A 20610-nucleotide genomic window follows, 5' to 3' on the forward strand; every position below is an offset into this window, starting at 1 on the left:
GTTTTATCACCAAATTTCACATGTTGAAGAAAATATTATATTTTTGGTTGACTATATGTGTAATTACTTGCCCAAAGGTAGTATTTACATATATTAGTTCACATTCCATGAAGTGAGTTAATATTAAATGTATATATTTTAATTATTTGCCCAAAGGTAATAATTTAAATATATAAATTTATTATTATTTTTTGTTTGAATTAATACATATTTTTAAGAAATTTATTTGCCCAAAGGTAATAAAATTCTTAAATGATATGTATTTTTTCTTTGTTGTTAACTTCATGAAGGTAGATCATGTGTGTGTTATATTCTCACCCCAAAGGGGAGTTTATAATGACCAGTTGATTCTACAATATTTTCTAATACATTGCTCATATTGCTTATTCAAGTTTTAATTTTTGAATTTTTTCAGTCTCCTTTTCTGTGAACAACAATAATGCTTCCATCCATATTTTGAATGCTTCCAACTACAAGACATGGAAACGAGATGTGGAATTTACTTTAGGCATAATGGATTTGGACTTGTGCCTACGAGAAGAAAAACCTGCTGATCTTATCGACTCCGATGTACCGCCGAGAGAACTCATCATGCACAATGGGAAAAGTCAAGTCGACTTAGTCTTCTTACTATGAAAAGATCCATTCCTGAACATCTATTGAGTGGTTTGCCAGACACTACAAATGCCAAAGAGTTTTTCAATGCTGTAGAAAAATTATACGACACTGGAGAAAACGCTGAAGCTGGGCATCTTATGGATGAAATGACAACCATTAAGTATGATGAATTAAAAGGAGTGCGAGATTTTATTCTGAAATTGGTGAATGTTCAGTCCAAGTTAAAAGATCATAATATTCCTCTTCCTGACTCTTTCATTATTCATCGAGCTCTTCATGCTCTTCCTGCCTCTTTCAGCCTTATCAAGACAGCCTACAACACTTACAATCAAACATGGACTATCAGCGATCTAATTTCTCAGTGTGTAGCTGAAGAAAGCAAGCTTAAAAGGGAGAAGAATGAATCTGCTAACTATGTTTCTCACCTCAAGCCCAACAAAGGTAAAGGAAAATTCAAGAATAAAAATGATGGTGCTACAAAACAGAATGGTAATGGTAAGGAGCATAAGAATAAACAGAAGAATAACAATGGAAAGTCCAAATACTCTAATGTGAAGTGTTACTTTTGTGAAAAATTAGGGCATCGGAGAACGGACTGTCACAAATTTAAGACTTGGTTAGAAAAGAAGCAAGCACAATCAGGTAATCCATTGGCATGTGTTTGTTTTGAATCTAATCTAGTTGATGTTCCTATTGATTCTTGGTGGTTAGACAGTGGTGCTACTTGTTCATGTTTCGCTTCCTTACAGGGGCTAAGGGATCTCAGGAAGCCAAGTGAGAGGGAGTCCAAGCTTAAAGTTGGCAATGATGTTGGAGTTGACGTTATCTATGTTGGAACATTTATTCTTGAATTACGGTCTCGTGATAAGATTATTACGAACAATACTTTTTATGTTCCTACTTTTAAAAGGAATTTAGTTTCGCTTCCTCTTTTGGTTAAACAATGATATTCTTTTCATTTTGCAAATGATAATGTTGACATTATGCTTGACTCTCGAATTATTGGAAATTGCTCTTATTCTGATGGTCTTTACAAGTTGTCATTGGCTCCTTTAGATTCCTCTTTTAATGTTGTGAATACTGTGGGTAAAAGACCTCATATTAAGGAAACATCCTTATTGTTATGGCACAAAAGATTGGGTCATATTTCCAGAGAAAGGGTTGATCGTTTAATTAAATCTGAAATACTTCCTCCTCTTGATGCTTCTGATTGGGATACTTGTGTTGATTGTACTCGTGGAAAATTGACTAAAACAAGAAAGAAGACTGCAAATCGCAGTCAATCTTTATTGGAAATTATCCACACAGACATCAGTGGTCCTTATTCCACCACGTTGTGCAGAAATAAGTATTTTATCACTTTTATCGATGATTTTTCTCGTTATGGATTCACCTATTTAATTAAAGAAAAATCTGACGCCCTTGATAAACTCAAAATTTTTCGAAATGAGGTTGAGAAACAATTAGGAAGAGTCATCAAAGTTGTTCATTCTGATCGTGGAGGAGAATATTATGGTCGTTATACAGAATCTGGACAACACATGGGGCTTTTTGCAGTACTTACAAGAAAATGGTATAGTTGCTCAATACACTATGCCCGGTTCACTTCGAGCAAAATGGCGTTGCTGAAAGGAGAAATCGCACTCTCATGGATATGGTTAGAAGTATGATGAGTAGAACAAATCTTCCAGAGTTTTTATGGGGTGAAGCACTTATGACTGCAACTTATATTTTAAGTCGTGTTCCCAGTAAATCTGTTCCCAAGACCCCTTTTGAGTTGTGGACTGGGCGGAAGCCTAGTCTAAATCATCTTCGTGTATGGGGTTGTCCAGCTGAAGTAAAGATTTATGATCCTAATTTGAAAAAGTTAGATCCGAGAACAAATCGTTGTTATTTCATTGGTTATCCAATGCGCTCAAAAGGCTATCGCTTTTCTTGTCCCACTCGTGGTACGCGAATTGTTGAATCTCGCATCGCTAAATTTCTGGAATTTGATGTTGCTGAAAAAATTCCTTCAACATCTCTTGAAATGGGGGAGTCATCTAAAGGAATTTGTATTCCTATGTCAGTTTCAAGAGATGATTATAGTAGTCTCCATCCTACTCCAGTTGGTAATGCTCCCATTGTTGATGAATACATTGCTCCCGATATCGAAGATGATGAAGGTCCTATTATTGATGAAGGGCCTATTAATGATGAAGCTCCTATTGTTAATGAGAATCCTGTTATTGAAGAAATTCCAGTTGTGGAAGATGTTATTCAAAACAATGATCAACAAAGAGAAGTTATTCCGAAGTACCTCCTCTAAGAAGATCTCGTAGACAAAAGAAGTCAACAAAGTGTCATGATAATTTTGTTTATCTTGGAGAAGGAGAATATGATATTGATCATTTTGTGGATCCTGTCACTTTTAGTGAAGCACTTAATAGTCCACAATCTTCAAAATGGTTAACAGCTACGGATGATGAGATCGACTCCATGAAGAAAAATGGTGTATGGGAGCTAGTTTTATTACCTGATGGTTTCAAACCAATAGGTTGTAAGTGGATTTTAAAGGCTAAAAGGGATAAAAAGGGACAGATTGAAAGGTTTAAAGCGCGTTTAGTGGCTAAAGGCTTTACTCAAAGAGAAGGTATTGATTACACTGAAACTTTCTCACCTGTTTCCACTAAAGATTCATTCAGAATTATTATGGCCTTAGTTGCGCATTTTGATTTAGAGTTGCATCAAATGGATGTTAAAACTGCTTTTCTGAATGGAGAATTGAATGAGGAAGTCTATATGTCTCAACCTGAAGGCTACAAGGAGAAAGGAAAAGAACACTTAGTTTGCAAGTTGAAACGATCCATTTATGGTCTCAAACAGGCATCTCGCCAGTGGTACTTGAAGTTTGACCAGGTTGTGACATCGTTTGGTTTCGTAGAGAACAAGTTTGATCAATGTATTTATATGAAGATCAGTGGGAGTCGTTATATTTTTCTTGTTCTTTATGTAGATGACATTTTACTTGCCAGCAGTGATTTGTCACTACTAAATGAGACCAAAAATTTTCTGTCTTCCAATTTTGATATGAAAGATCTTGGAGAGGCATCATATGTTTTGGGGATTGAGATCCATCGTGACAGGAATCGAAAAGTTCTTGGCTTATCTCAAGAAGCTTACATTAATCGTGTGCTCAAAAGGTTCAACATGGATTTGTGTAAAGCTGGTTCTGTTCCTATTCTGAAAGGGGACAAGTTCACTAAGCAGCAATGTCCTAAGAACGACTTGGAAAGAGGAGCAATGAAGAACATCCCTTATGCAAGTGTAGTAGGGAGTTTGATGTATGCTCAGGTTTGCACTCGACCTGACATAGCTTTCGTAGTAAATGTTCTTGGGAGATATTTATCCGATCCCGGCCTTGATCATTGGGTTGCGGCCAAGAAAGTTTTGAGATATTTGCAAAGAACGAAGAGTTTTATGCTTGTGTATAAGCATGTTGACAATCTTCGAGTTGTTGGTTATTCGTATTCGATTTTGGTGGTTGTGTAGATGATTTAAAGTCAACTTCGGCTATATTTTCACCTTGGCGAGTCTTTGCTATTTCTTGGAAGAGTGTCAAACAGACTTTGATCACGTCATCTACTATGTATGCTGAGTTTGTTGCATGTTATGGGGCATCTTTGCAAGCTTTGTGACTGAAGAATTTTATTTCGGAGATACGAGTGGTTGATTCTATTTTCACACCTATGCTAATCTATTGTGATAATAATGCTGCTGTTTTCTTTTCAAAGAATAACAAGATTAGTAGTGCTTCTAAACATATGGAAATAAAGTATCTCACTGTTAGAGACTTGGTCAAGAAAGGAGACATTGTTATTGAAAATTGCAAGACCGAGTCGATGTTAGCTGATCCTCTAACCAAAGGGTTAAGTGCCGTGCTGTTTAATAAACATGTTGTTAATATGGGCATTTTAGAATCTTTTGATCTTTTGGGTTAGTGGGAGTTTTGTTTTCTGTTTGTTTTTAGAAATTATTATTTATAATTTTCTGAATAAAGTTATGAACTACATTTTATGTTTCAATATTTTTATTATTGAATGGATATGTTTTCAATTATGTTTTGTTATATTCTCGAGAATGATTGAATTGAAAGCATGTGGTTCATATTGTTGTGATCATTGTCTTTTAAATTTATTTGCTTATTGACAATGATATGTTGTTGGCTTAATTATTTAAGCAAGTTTAGTGACACTTACTTATTTTAAGTGGTGTATGTTTAATTTCACTGGCTTATTTATTAAGCATCACGGTATCAGTGAAATTGAGGACTGATAAGGATATTATGTTATTTTATATTGATCACATGTTGAACATAATTCCTTACCACACTACTAGACTTATTGACCATGTCGATTTAATACTTTGGTATTTGTGATTATGAATGTCTTTTGTTGAGTTAAAAACAATATGACTGTCATAGTTCATTATCAAAGGTTAAATTGGACCGGTATGTTGAGATGCTATCAGAGAACTATCAGTTTTTAAAGTGGCCACAAATGTTTTCCTGTTGTTCAACCCATGAGTCGTTTTCAAACAAAATTATTTTGATATATAATATATATGTATTAAAATCAATGTAGCCCAAGTGGGAGAATGTTAGACTTTTATTTGGGCTTACATTAAGTTTTATTGGTTTTATTAAAACTTGGGTTGATTGGATAGTTCTTTGCTGTGTTAGCCCATGTTGTTGGTGATCAATTGTTAATGGGCTTAGCATCTGTGAGTAAAGTCTAGGTGAAGCAGAAGTGTGGGCTTTTCTAGTTGACTGAAGCCTTTGATGAGCAGGCCCAGCCCAACTAGGGTTTTGTAGCTAAGTCCCCTCCCTAACTCTATAAATACATATTGTCTCATCACAATTGTATACCTTTTTGATAATCAGAGAAAATAAACTGCTTCTGATTTAGAGATCTAGGGAGGAAGACTTAGTTCATAGTATTGCACTATCAAATTGGAGTAACTGTTGTGGATCAATCAGAGAAAATTGCTATGGATCAATCAGGTACACATACTCAATTATCATATACTATTATTGTGTTCTATGTTATATACAAATAGATCTTGGGTTAATTGTTAATTTATCTAACATGTTAACAATTTTCGCTCCTAGTTGAAATCATCTTCATCAATCTAAAGATTGTAAAAAAATTTATCAAAGTAGGTTACCAATTAATTGAAATTGTTGATTCTTTTTCACAAATAAGCATAACAGTAGGAAAATAGCAAGCAAATTATTAAAAACTAAAGAGAAATCTAACTGTAGTTGGTTGGATAGAGAAATGAGTTTGTGGCAGAGATGTAGGAGATTGTATCGAAGTGAAAAATTCACATAATGTTAGGTTGGGACAAACTGAAACCTTAATTTTTTAAAATTCTTTTTTGAAGGAGGAAGATGAGTCAAGCAGTTGTTGCAAAATAATAATTAGATGTAATTTTTAAAAATTAACTAAGTATTCAAAAATTTATTTTAGAAGGGATGGAAGTCTAAATTTTGTAAAAAAAAATAGAATTTTATTGTAAATATTATAGTTAAATGGTTTAAATGTTAAAAATATTATAATAAGGACTTATATATAAAAATAAAATTATTTATAAATATTAATTGTTAAAAAATATCTTATTAAATATTTAAATTAAAAATAAGATGAGTTCTACCGTCAACCTACTATTACAACTTCTTAGTCAATCTCCACGGTCAAAAACACCTGTCGGAATATTTTTTTTCAAATTTTTTTTCATAGTGGTGTACCTTTTGCTTACAACATCATCCCTGTAAATTTTTGAAAAATTTCGAATAGTTTACAATGCCAAAAATACGTTTGAAGTTTTTTGAATTCGCATGGTAAACTGGAATATCAGAAACTTTGTTTTCAACAATGTAAACTATTCGAAATTTTTCAAAAATTTACAGTGATGATACTGTAACTATAATGAATATCGTTATGAAAAAAAAAATTAAAAACATATTTCAGGTGATTTTGAAAGTCAAAGTTGACTAAGAGATTGTAATTAGTGCTCATTCTAGTTTATTTTTAGTATTTACTAGAATATTTCTAAAATTTAAAAAATAGAAATTAAAAAACAAAAAAAATCAAAGCAAATTGCGATTGGTCAATCTTAGGGGCGTGGCAGAGCTGCAAATTAACAGAAAACTGGGTTCGGTTTTCTTGTCTGAAACCAAAACTATTCAATCATGGCTGATCGAGGGTTTGGCCATTCTCATTCGATTCCCGTGAACAGTGGCACAAATGAGGTTGAAGGGAATTTCTCTTTGGAAGAAGATGAAGCACGTCAAAATGGAGATGGGCCCAACGTCGTTTTGGGTTTGGACGGTGGTACCACCTCTACTGTCTGTGTATGTCTTCCATTGATGGCGGACCCCAATGATCTCCCTGACCCTCTTCCTCTTCTCGCTCGCGCTGTCAGTGGTTGCTCTAACTACAACAGTGTTGGAGGTTTCAATTCATTTCCCTTTCTTTCTACTGATTCAGTTATGCTTTTTTTTTTCCTTCTTGTTTTGGGAAATCTTGTTTGGTTTGGCAAACCTTATTCAAATTCCTTTAATGTTGCATAAACTTTAGCTTTCGCTTTTAATTTTGAATATGCCCAATTTATTATCAGCTCAAGGGAAAAGGGTTAGCTATTTTCTTCACATTTTGAAGAAAATATTTAATCTTTAACTGTTTTTTGGAGCTTAAGTTAAAGTTAATTATGTTCTTTTCTTTTTGATATTTATTATGTTATCTTAGTTGTATTAAATGTGTTGGATTGAACAGAGAATGCTGCCAAGGAAACATTGGAGCAGGTTATCACAGAGGCCCTTACAAAATCTGGTTCAAACTGGTCTGCTGTTCGTGCTGTTTGTTTAGGTGTCTCTGGTGTTAACCATCCAACTGACCAAGAGAAGATACTGAAATGGCTAAGGTGAGTGAATCTGAATATTCTGTTCATAATATGTTTTCCACCTTTTTGTATGCTGAATTAAATTTATATTGCCTTTCGCATATATTCGATTTTTAAGAGTTCAACTTTCAAAGTGGTCTTCATTTGTGTCAAAGCTCTAATGTGAATGTCTTTGATTTCATGATTTTTGAGTTGACCTTTTACTAAGTGTTTCTGTATGTTTTCATTTAAAGCAGAAAGATCACAAATAGAAAGATTTAAGATGTTATAATGCTTTGCTGATGAATGTATATATAATCATATGATGTTATAATGATTTGCTGATGAAACAAGTTTCATGCGTGTGGAGTTTAAGTTCTATGATCCCTAGGTGTATTTTATAGTTATGTGTGTGATCTTGAGAAGTTATAGTTATTGTTTTTACTATGTTGATTGCCTGGTATCCAGACGTATTCTAATTTACAAATGTCAATGCAAAACAAGTTCATGATAGTGTTAATATAGGACGAAATAACTTCCCTTACAAATATATTCATATTACTCTCTAATTCCCTTGGAGTTGCTTGATTGACTTTTCAGGGATATATTCCCTTCGCATGTTAAAGTATATGTTCAAAATGATGCTGTCGCAGCTCTTGCAAGTGGGACCATGGGAAAGCTTCATGGATGTGTATTGGTTGCTGGTACAGGGAGCATTGCCTATGGCTTTTCTGAAGATGGCAAAGAAGCTCGTGCTGCGGGTGGTGGACCTATCTTAGGCGATTGGGGAAGGTATGAACTTACTTTTACTATCGAGTTTAATTTTTAAATGAAGAAGATATGCTATTTTTGTTTAACTTTATTTGCAACTGGCTATAGTTTTTTTTTTTCTCTGTTAATAATAAAGGAAATTTCTAAATATGAGATGCTTTACTATTAGGCAATATTTGATTGCTTGTTTATTTTATTTTTTATTGGCTTCCAATAAAGTTGTTAAGAATAGGATTTTGTTCTAAGCTCGTCTAATGGAATCATAGTATAAGAGAGTTGACTTTGGACAATCACCTTTTATAAGAACATGCTTTTGAAAAGGAAAGAATAGTTTGCAATTATTAAGCTAACATTAGATGTCAGGTTAAAGAAGATGAATGTGTGTATATAGAAATTAGATTGTTAGAAGGGGAAAAAAGAGATAAAGACACAGACAATTGAGTTTATGGAGAAAATGAAATTGTTCAAATTGTCTACTAGGTCACTGGGAGGTCTCCAGTTGAACTGACAGGGCCAAAATTTCATTAAAGAAAAAAAGGAAAATCGGTCAAATTGTCTAGATTTTTGTTGAAATGTGGGTTATGCAGAAATTGTTTCTGTAGATTCTGGAGATATCTGTGCATTTTGTACTTCCTATGTTGAAATATTAAAATACGCCTTATTCTGGAAGAGCTTTTTCTCCTTCTCTACGTATTAGTAATATTGATTTATCATTGCATTAAGAATAGCTCCATGGAAATGTTAAGGCTTTTATCTTTGAGTGAAGTTGTATGAAAAGCTATAGAAAAATTAAATTTAATTTCAAAGCCCCCAACTTGCTAGGCTTTGCTAGTCTTTAGAGACTATCGTGGTTTATAATATGGATTTCTTAGTAAATGATCTGATTAATAATACACTTGCAATTGCAGTGGTTATGGGATTGCTGCACAAGCATTAACTGCAGTAATAAGGGCTAATGATGGCCGTGGTTCACAGACAATGCTTACAAGTAGAATTCTAAAGGCCCTTGGTCTTTCTTCTCCTGATGAACTAATTGGGTATGTGATGCAGAATCAAATAATTACTTAGCATAATTAGAATCATTTGATTAATATGTTTTATCTGATTTTGAGTAATTTGAATTCTAGTGTATTAAATCCCTAAAGTTTCTATTTATTTACGATTTTGTTAATTTGAATAAAATTGTCTACCATAAATTTTATGACTATGGCTGTCAAATGTAATTTTAAATGCTTGTTTAAATTCTGTTATCTGCTTGGTGAAAATGTGTTGGTACTTAGTGGTTTCATGTTTATTTTGACCTTCTTTATCTAGAGTCTTAAAGTCTACATAAATCATAAATGTATCTAGGAAGAGCTGAACTAGTTAAAATTGGGAGTATTTAACTAGTTTCTGTTTTAAATTTCGAAATCCCGCTACAATAAAGTAACAAATTTTTAGCATTCATTAACAGATTGGTTCTGTTCATGCATTCGTTATGCTGTGAGAGGAGAGAGTTCTTGCATATTTAAGCCCGAAACCTAATTATCATTTAAACTATTTTCACTCACGAAGCTGAGCCGATCTGCAGCTTCTGTACTGTATTGATCATTTTTCACATATTTTTGTACTCAATTGATATTTTTTCTTTTCCAAAGTGGAAATGAAGCTTAAACAAACTGATATTGTTTTATACGGTTGAAGGTGATTTAAGTGTTTGAAGATCAATCATGCAATAACATTGGCGTAAGCAACGTGGTATCTGCATGGACATGGATTGTTTGACTAGACCTAAAAAACAGAAAAGCTTTGTCATATTTCTGGTTATATTTTTTTTTTCTTGGATCTGCACTTCTACAGCCCTTTTTTCTGTGAGAGTAGTGATATGGGCTGTAAATTGCATCGCAGAAAACTTAGATATGAGAACCCGTTCCTTAGTATTTATGTGTTTTTGATAAGGTTAATGCTTTGCCAAAGTGGTCTGCGCTGTTGTTAGTAGGTGAACTTATGCTTCAGTTCTTGGCTGACCAGTGTAGTGTCCAAGCCTACTGCAAGTATGTCTGTGGTCTCACAATGTTTCGCGTGCATCCTGGTGCAGAATTAAAATGAAAGTCAGTTTGCTTTGTCTGAATGTTTAGTCTTTAAATTGGAGAAATCTACCCTTATGAAAAACATGGTCACTAATAGATAAATGACTTTTTATTGTCATGTATTGTGATCAAGAAATATTTTCAGGCTGAATTCAGTGTCATTAAATTTAGGTGGACTTATGAAGATCGATCGTGGGCTCGCATTGCAGCACTTGTTCCAGAAGTGGTGTCATGTGCAGAAGCTGGAGATCAAATTGCACATAATATTCTAACTGAAGCTGTCAAGGAATTAGCTCTCAGTGTTAAGGCTGTTGTTGAAAGGCTTCGCTTGTGTGGTGAAGGTAATATATGATATCATTATTTAGTTGGCTCAAATGATTTTCTGTTTACTAGCTTTAAGCAATTTGAATTAAGAAAGTGAAGTGAGATTGAAGAGTTGGGATATCTGAAGTATTTTTTTATAATGGCAGCACAGATTTTACTTGACGATCACATTAACTACTTCATTCATGATGCATACTGAAATTTGATTGCAGATAGTACTGGCTCATTTCCTGTTGTGATGGTTGGCGGTGTCCTTGAAACGAAGAGGGCTTGGGATATCGGAAACGAAGTTGTGATCTATATCAAGAAATTCTTCCCTAATGCTCAGCCAATACGACCAAAGGTTATCATTCTATGCTATTTTTTTCTTCATTTTTATTAAAATCATCAGTTCAAATAATTTGCATTCACTGGTCAGCATTAAGAAATTATACCTGAGTTGAGAGTGATACGATTCTCTCTTTTAATTTCTATGAAGTCATCCAAATAAAAAGGATAATTTGCATCCACAGAATAGTTTCTTGTTAGAACATGAGAGTGTCACTCCAATGCTTCTTACTGCCTTACAAATACCTCATAGTTTTATCATATCGAGGTTATTATGTTCAAGTACCTTCTTTCATGTTCTTGTTAGTCATTGGCTTCACATGAATACCCTTATCTGCATTTTTGAAATCTCTGCAGTTATGAGACAAAGAATCGATGATGATGATTGAAATTTCCGTCACACGAGTATAATAATAGCATTATTTTTGCATTTCTCACTGTTCTTTTGAGGTTTGTAATGGAGTTGAACTGACTTTCTAAACTCAGGTGGAGCCTGCTGTTGGTGCAGCATTGTTGGCTTTCAATTTCTTGATGAAAGAATCAGAAGTAAATAAACATAGCTAACATTTGACTATACAGCTTATAAGTAACACAAGAAGTTTACAAGAAAGAAGCCCAAGATTATAACTTGAAATCGAATTTTTACATAAGTGTTTTCATCACTTTATCTCTCTTGTTGCTAAGAAAGCGGCTTTAGGTGTTCCTATGGCCATCAGCAACTATTTGTTGGAGTTTCACACTTTACCAATGTACAAATCAACTTTCTACAGAACCAAAATGATATCTTTGTATAACCCAAATGATTTTTTTGTTTGATTCTTTGTATAACCAGTGAAAGTTGAGAAGAAGATTTTATCAAACTCTACGCACTCTGTTACATTTGTTTCCTTTGATTCTGATGGACCTTTTTTTCTCTTCTGTTTAAGGTGACAATCAGAAGATAGAAACGGAATTCAACTCAATTTTTTAAGAGAAAAAAAATGAATTTGATTTTTTTGTTCTTTAACATGGAAAAGGGAGGCAAGTGTTAAGAGATTCAATTTTATATGGGTGAATATCGGTATAAATATTTAAAATTTTAAGTTTGTAAGCAGCATAAACTGAATATTTATTTTTAGCGGTATAAGTATTCAATATTTGTAAAATTATAATTTTTTTTTAATTTAATCGGTACAAATTTTGTTATTGTTTTAAACATGACACATATAAGGTTCAATTTCTAGGTTATTGGGTTTAGACATAAACATGTAGTATCAGTTATTTTTAAATAGTTTTTAAAAAAAATTTAAAACAGAGCTTGTACCTGTACCGATAAAATTAGAGAAAAATTACAATTTTACAAATATTGGATACTTATGCTGCTAAAAATAAATATTAAATTTATGCCACTTATAAATTTAAAACTTTAGGTACTTATATCGTTATTTACTCATTTTATATTTATAGAAACTTAGAATTACCACTTTTAGATTGAAAGTATTACAAGGGAATAATAATTTTTTTCCTCCCTTTTTCTTGCATTTTCCACTGTGATTATTATTTCTCCTAGATCATTGTCTTTTGATAAAGGATTTGTTTTAAAAAGGAATAAGAAACAGTTTTCAAGTGAAAAAGTAAAAGGCATGAAGAAATGATTTTGAAGTATAAAATTGTGGTAGAGCCCATGTAATGTAAAGCTGGAAACAAGGCATTGATTAAGGAGTAGGGGCAAAAATGTCATCACAGACACTTGTGTTGACAGAGAGAAAGACAGACTTTTTGAATAATTTTTTGGTGGAACCATAGAATTGTTATTTGTCTGTTGTGAGTAGACCGAATAAGACAAATCCAGTACCAGAATAGACTACAAAGTACAGTATTTGGAACTTGGAAGAAGAGAAATATTTTACTCACAATTGGCAACCAATTTCTATCTGTATAATATATGCAGTAGTAATCATTTCATACAAGGACATTGTTGTACTTTACCACCTAAATAATAACAAAGGATTTGGATTTTGGTGAAAACAAAATAGTTAGGACAACACCATAACAAGAAAAGAGAGAAAATCTTGGTCATTTTTGTGGTGAAACCTCACCCTTGAACTCACACTGTTCTGCAATAAAACAGTATAACAAGATTGATCCAAAACTAGAAAAACAGAATGCAATTAGAACTAAAATGACACTTGAACAAGAGTAACATAACAAGAACTAGTGAACACACAAGTGAGTGAATACACAAAGCCCTTTATTCAATCTTGATCGTCATCATAAACATGGAGCCACTACAAAAATAAAAATAATAAAAAAGTTGTAACTAATTATAAATAATTATTTTTATGTTGTGACTAAAAGTATAAATCACAAAAATTATAATTTACTGTGACTAAATTGTTTTTAGTCACAATACTTATTGTGACTAAATTTAAATTGGTGACAACTTGTACCTAAATAGAGCATTTTACAATTTTGTATACATTATTTTAATTAATTACAAAATATGTGCAAAAAAACTTATTATCATTTTCTCATACTTTTTTATATATAATTAAAAATTTTTTATAATTTCTTTTATAATATATATATATGGTAATAATTATTGATTATTATATATATGGTAATATTGGCTATGTTTATTTTTACGTTTACAATTATAATAAAAAACATACTAATAATATAAAATATTTTATATATGTGTTTATTTTATTTTTTATTAATTAAACATACTAATTTAATAAACAAAATAATAATATTCACATAAGTTTATTATATCACTCTATGCGTGTTATGTTTATTTTTTAGTAATTTTTTAGAAAATAAATAATATATATATAAAAATTGTTTATCTTTATCTTTTTCTTTGTTTATTGTGTCATGTTTATTTTTTCTAATTAAATAATTTTTGAAATTTATAAAGTTATGTTTGTTTATTTATTTTTTGATGTAAGAATTATACTTCAATAGAAAATTCGTTCACTAATTTTTTTAGAAAATAATCAATATATAGAAACAATAGAAAAAAAAATATATATTTATTTTAATATAGTATAAATTATCTATGTTTATTTTTATGTTTACAATTATAATAAACATACTAATAATATAAAATACTTTGTATATATATGTATATTATGTTTTCTATTTATTAAACATACTAATTTAATAAATAAAATAATAATATTCAGATATGTTTATTATATCACTCTATGTGTTATGTTTATTTTTAGTAATTTTAAGTATTGATTTATATTTATATACATTAATGTTTATAATTTTGATATTGAAAAAAAATTATTAAATTATAATAATTCATACTAAAATAGATAATAAACATTTATCTTTTAATAAAAAAAAATTAACTTGTTTATTTTTATAAAACTGTTTAATTAATTTTACGAAATTGTTTATTTTGAGTTTTAATAAACATAGTTTATTATTTAATGATTAAAATGTATGGTTTCATGTAATAAGTTTTCAAAATATATAACTTTTTAAAATAATTTTTTTTACACATTTTTTGTAATTATGTTATTTTTGTTGTACATTTATAAAAAGAAAAGCCCATCTAAATACTATGTTTTATTCACAAGTAACTTTTTGTTGTGACTAAAAGTCACAATTAATCACAAAAATTTATTTTATGACTAAAAAATTGTCATTAAAGATAGATGTTTTTTGTAGTGAGGAGAACTCGAATCCAAGTTGTACAGACTACAAATGAAAAGAAAAATTACAATTAACAACACCTTAGATGAGCACTCTCAATCAAACACATAACATTATCTTTGACATCCCTCCATTCACTTTTTTCTTTCTAGAATTACAATCTTTTCTCTGTACAACTTAAAATCTAATTCACTAGTCACTAAAACAAGTTAAAGGGCTTCTCTTTTATAGTAGTTGGTTGGATCAGATTCTGACTTGGTTCATCACTAACTTTTTTGTTTTGTGCCACATAGGACAAGTATTTGTGGCTGATGTGGCAGAGAGTAAGCTAGAGAGCCGAATCCACCACAAATTCACCTGATTTGGTTCACTTGCTCATTGCCTAGGTAGAGTTGTTAGAGTTAGTGACATTCTTACAGTTTAGTGTGCTCGAGTTGGACTTGTGACTGCTCTCAAAGTTCTTCAATTAGATCCAAAAATTCTTGATTTAATGCATGATTTCGAGTTGGATCATAAGTTTTTCTTCTGTGAGAAGGTATTGTAGTTTCCACTAGGATTACTGCTTCACACCCATAGGTCATTGAATATGGGGTGTGTCCTACTAAGGTTCTTTCTGTGGTTTTACATGCCCAAAGAACTCGTGAAAGTTCTCCGACCAGTGTGCTTTGCATGCCAGAAGCTTCTTCTTCAACTTTATTTTTAAGATCTTGTTTACAACTTCCAGTTGTCCATTTGCTTGTGGTCTGGCCACAGCTAAAAAACTTTTGATGATTTCGTGCTTGACACAAAAATCAGTAAATTGATCATTATCAAATTATTTTCCATTATCATATACTATTTTATGTGAAAGTCCATAACAACACACAATATTTTTAATGATGAATTCTAGGGCCTTCTTAGATGTTTTGGTGTTCATAGAGTCAACTTCCACCCACTTGGTTATGTAATCAACAACAACAATGGCGAATTTGACTCATCCCTTTCTAGTTGGAAGTGATCCTACCAAATTGATTTCCCAAACAACAAAAGGCCACAGACTATTCATCAATGTTATCTCTGTTAGCGGGGCTCTTGGAATCTTGGAATAATGCTGATATTGTTCTCATTTATGAACATAATCAGTACAATCCTTTTTCATAGTTGGCCAAAAGTATCCTTGGTGAAGGATCTTTTTGGACAGACTAAGTTCGAATGTATGATCTCCACCAAATCCTTCATGTATCTCATGCATGACAATGCTTATTTTTTTTTTTTAGCTTTGCACCTTAAATAGGGCATTGATAGCCCTCTTCTGTATAACTTTCTATTCATGAGCACATATCTTGGGGCTTGATATTGAATCTTCTATAAAGTTGCTCTATCATTTGAAAGTGTTCCAGATTCCAAATACTTTTGGATGGAGCCATCTAGGAAGTGGAAAGATCAATAACCGTTACCCCCAGTGTTTTTGTGCTTAGAGCAGAAAGATGGGCGATGGGGACTAATCTGTACTTATCTATCTTTGGGTCTATTGCTAACTTTGCTAGCATATCTGCGAAGACATTTTGACATCTGGGAATTTTCTTGACAAAATAATGCTTAAAATGTTGCAATAGATCTCTGGATTTTGCTACGTAATTAACCATATTCTCCCATTTAGTTTGGTATTCTCTAGAAATTTGGTTGACTACTAATTGTAAATCACTATAGAGCTTAATATTCTAGGCTCCAAATTCTTTAGCTAATTGTAGGTGAGATATCATTGCCTCGTGTTCTGCTTCATTGTTGGAGGCTTTAAACTCAAATCAGAGTGCACTCTAAAGTTGATCTTTTGCGAAGAGATGAGAATTAGGGGTGGGCGTTCGATCCAATCCAACCTATTTTCTTCATCCGATCCAATCCAATTAGACCTCAAAATCCAATCTGTTGCTCCTAAATTCGCCCAATATACGTGGACCAGTCAAGAGGGGACACGTGGATCAAATTACTTGAGAAGAACTGCTAAGTCTTTGTATGACACCAGGAAGCATTATTCGCATGGGTCTCGGAAGATGTACCCGGAGTACAAGGTACTCCCGGAAGCGAGCATAGCTTAAAGGCACTCCGGGATGTGTCAGGTCTCTCCCGAGAAATCAAGTCGCATTTAATGCTGCATGGGAGGAAGCGTGTTGGGACTGTAACACGCAATAAAGTCTGACGGCACAACCCCCAAACAGCAGCGCTACAGTAATGATCATTTAAGTCTAGCGACGGCTACTCTGCGAAGAGTCACGTCAATCATAAGACAAAAAGGACATTCTCCATAAAAACCCTACAGCACCTAGGGATTTGACCATGCATCACCCATGGTATATTCATCGGAAATGCCCAACTTTATGGATACTTACAGACACATATGTAAGAACAATTCTAGGGATTACCCCACCAAAACACTATAAATACCCCCTCAAAGCTCATTTAATGGGGTCGGAGAATCTTGGTTGCTAAAGAGCAAAGAGAGAAAAAACTCACCAAGAACATTCTTTGTATTAAAGAGAGAAACATTCTCCCAAGTGTAAAATCTGTATTAAAGATATCCATTAATAGCAGTGGCTCGTGGACTAAGGCTCATTAACGCCCCAACCACGTAAAAAGTCTTCATCTCGCTTTCTTACAGCTCATTGTTATATTCATATTTTATTAGTTGCCGAAAACCTCGGTCAACATTTTGGTGCTTTCATTGAGAGCTGAGGAAAGCTGCTTCACAACAAGCATTTAACTTCACGACAATGGTGGAGACGAGAGCTACACGTCACCCTCGCCCTCTAGAAGACGCTCAAGATCCCAATGAAGAGGATGTAGCCTCAAGAGCAGCAGAGGAATCCGAGGAAGAAGTTCCAGATGAAAACCACGAGGAGCATCTCGACGAGTACGCTTACGATGATGGAAGCTACCAAGAGCTGGTGCTCCTCAGACAAAAAGCTATCGATCACGAAGCTGAGATCGAAGCTCAGAAAGTGCAAAATCAAAAGATGCAAGAGGTGATGCTAGCCATGCAGAAAGCCATGGAGGCAGCTGGCATTCACGTGCATCCCAAGGCAATGGCCGCTGGACTCGACAGGGAGCCAGCTACGTCTTCGCCTAATTCCCAGCAGCAAAGGCCTAGGGAACCTAGCCCTATAAGGCACCCTGCTGAGGAAAACCAAGCAAAAAACCCTACTTCTGCCCCTGGTCGAAAGAAAAAGGCGCAGGATCCGCGAAAGGTCCGCTCAGATTTCCCTAAAGGGAAAGGTCCGCAGAGGGGCAAGCCCCAAAGAGGGAGTCTTGGCCCTCAGGATCGAGGGGACCGGAAAAGCGTTTCCGTGCACCAGGAACCAGGGGGTAGAGGAAGAGGAGGACAGAGATGTCCACCCATTGATCTGAGAAATCAAATCAATGGGAATCAAGGTGACCTCCGGGATCACCTTGATCAAAAAAGATACAGACCCGAAGTCTCCTCGGGTACTGTAAACGAAGGGATTATGGCAGAGCTTGCTATCCTTCGAAAAGATATTGCCCGAGTCTCCCGGAGGCAGAAGGGAGATGACTCCGACTCGGACAGTGAGGACCGGGAGCCCTGTGCCAAGCATATCCTGGAGGCGGAGCTCCCTAAAAACTTCAAAATGCCCGAAATGGCGGCATATACTGGGAACTCCGACCCCAGTGATCACTTGTCACGATTCAACCGAGTCATGACAGTCATGCGGGTCAGCAATGACGCCAAATGCCTATGCTTCCCCCTCACTCTGAGCGGCTCGGCGGAGGAATGGTTCAAGAAACTAGAACCAGGATCGGTGGGATGTTGGAACAAACTCCAAACCAACTTCCGGAGACAATTTGTCGCCGCCAGGAAGGTCAATTTGGAGGTGAGTGCCTTGACTAACATCAAGCAACTACCCACCGAGACCTTGAAGAATTACATCAAGAGGTTCCGAGAGGAAGCCTCGAAGACCAAGAAGGTCGACGACGGACAACAGCTTGCGCTTCTCCAAGCAGGAATCCGCACTGGGACTCCCTTCTGGAACGAATTACAGCAAGAAGGCGTTGTTAGCCTTCAGGACTTCCAGAAGCGAGTCCAAAAATATATTAACCTCGAGGAAGCCCAAATCGTGGCTTACGGAGGCTATTATCCCACCGGGATAGCAGGATACATGCCAGGAGTATCGCCCTCGGGTACTGTCCCGACCGCGACCCCTCCGATTAGTGGCATACAGTTTTCTGCTACTCCCGGATACAGCCAGGGCCAAGCTCTGCCCCCGGCATCTTCCCATTACGGCAATCCGTCCGGGGTGAATGGACGGGCTCCTTCACAGGCTGCCCCAACCGCTAGCTTAACAGGCCCTACCCAAGGGTCTAGAAGCAAGAGATCTTCCAAGGGCAGCACCCGAACGGGAGAAAAGCGCCAAAAGAAGGGGTACACACCCCAATACACCCAGTACACAGAGCTCACGGACTCTCAGGAACGTGTCTATTTTGCCACAAGGCAGAATACGCATTACCGGAGGCCCCAGCCATTGTACAGGGACAGCTCCCGGAGAGATCCGAGTAAAAGGTGCGAATATCACAACGATATTGGCCACAGCACCAACGAGTGTAAAAATCTCAAAGATGAGATTGAGAATGCAGTCGGTTGGGCCACCTCTATGAGTGGATCAAAAATAGGTTGCCCCACCTTAACCCGGGGCAGGTGGCAGGGGGCATGCCTTCGGGAACACCAGGGGGTACAGCAGGAGCATTGCCTCCAGCTGCTCCCGCAGGTGACGCCCAGCATATACCCGGACTACCGCCCCGGCCTAATGGACGGGTAGCCATGATCTCCGGAGGTCCCCATATCGGAGGAAACACTCGAAAGGAGCGGAAGAGATATGCCGAGGCCGCAAGGCACAGTGAGGTGTGGGAGGTCACTCAACTCCCAGCTCAAAGGCCTCGGCTAATGGACCAGCCCATAACGTTCACGGAAGAAGACGCCAAGACGGTGCGTTTTCCTCATCACGACCCGCTGGTCATAGAGACCCCCATTGCAAATAAAGTAGTGGCCAGGGTCTTGATTGATAATGGAAGTTCCGTGAACTTGCTCTTCAAAGAGGCCTTCACTGCGATAGGGTTGACCGACCGGGATCTCTCTCCTAGCGGATCGCAGCTCACAGGGTTTAACGGGACAACTCTAATCCCGATGGGGAAAGTCAGGCTCCCAGTTACCCTGTGCCCGGATACTCCCCAGAGCACGTTCAAGTATTGCACCTTCGTGGTAGTAGACTGTCCAACAGCCTACAACGCAATCTTGGGCCGACCGGCCCTCGTCGACTTTGGTGCAATAACTTCTATCCGACACCTATGCCTAAAATTTCCTAACCAGGAAGCCGGAGTCGGAACGGTGAGGGGAAATCAAGGAGAGGCCAGGCAATGTTACAACGTTGCCACCCACTTGCCGGTGCTCATGGTCCGAGGGCCTCCTGAAGTAGAAAAGGCTGAAGAAGACGAGTTGGATCCTCGTATAGGATCCGAAAGGGTCGTAGAACCAATGGAGGACGTCGAAGAGATACCAGTGTGCGACGACGACTCCACCAAAGTACTCCGGATAGGGAGAGGCCTAGATCCGGAGGAAAAGGATAAAATAATAAAAACACTGAAGGGCGCCATTGACATTTTTGCATGGCGCCAAGAGGACATGACCGGCATCAGCCCTCATGTCATCACCCATGTCCTCAACGTCAACCCGGACATGCCTCCTATACAGCAAAAGAGACGCCCGCTCGACTCGGCGAAAGCCGAGGCCTTAGAGAAAGAGGTGGATAAACTTTTGTCCAATTGCATGATCCGCGACGTATACTATCCGGAATGGCTGGCCAATCCGGTCCTGGTACCCAAGCCAAACGGGACTTGGCGGGTTTGCATAGATTTCACAGATCTAAACAAAGCCTGCCCAAAGGACTGC

General features: G+C 35.8%; 1 protein-coding gene across 1 annotated transcript; it reads left to right on the top strand.

The window, feature by feature from the left end:
• Positions 1 to 6729: 6729 nt before the first annotated feature.
• On the top strand, positions 6730 to 11948 carry LOC115697216 (uncharacterized). Its single transcript, XM_030624138.2, has 7 exons — positions 6730 to 7112; positions 7434 to 7581; positions 8140 to 8331; positions 9219 to 9347; positions 10551 to 10720; positions 10916 to 11046; positions 11517 to 11948. Exons 1-7 carry the CDS (start codon positions 6851 to 6853, stop codon positions 11592 to 11594), a joined length of 1110 nt encoding a protein of 369 aa, XP_030479998.1. The 5' UTR covers positions 6730 to 6850; the 3' UTR covers positions 11595 to 11948.
• The last annotated feature ends 8662 nt before the right edge of the window (positions 11949 to 20610 follow it).

Source organism: Cannabis sativa, chromosome 7 (genome assembly GCF_029168945.1).
Source record: "Cannabis sativa cultivar Pink pepper isolate KNU-18-1 chromosome 7, ASM2916894v1, whole genome shotgun sequence".
In the NCBI taxonomy this organism is placed as follows: Eukaryota; Viridiplantae; Streptophyta; class Magnoliopsida; order Rosales; family Cannabaceae; genus Cannabis; species Cannabis sativa.

Excerpts from the sequence above, each read along its gene's own strand:
- LOC115697216 (XM_030624138.2), top strand. The coding sequence starts at position 6,851 with ATGGCTGATCGAGGGTTTGGCCATTCTCATTCGATTCCCGTGAACAGT. Across the intron at positions 7,113-7,433 it reads TAACTACAACAGTGTTGGAG|AGAATGCTGCCAAGGAAACA; the intron begins GTTTCAATTCAT and ends TGGATTGAACAG. Across the intron at positions 8,332-9,218 it reads ATCTTAGGCGATTGGGGAAG|TGGTTATGGGATTGCTGCAC; the intron begins GTATGAACTTAC and ends TTGCAATTGCAG.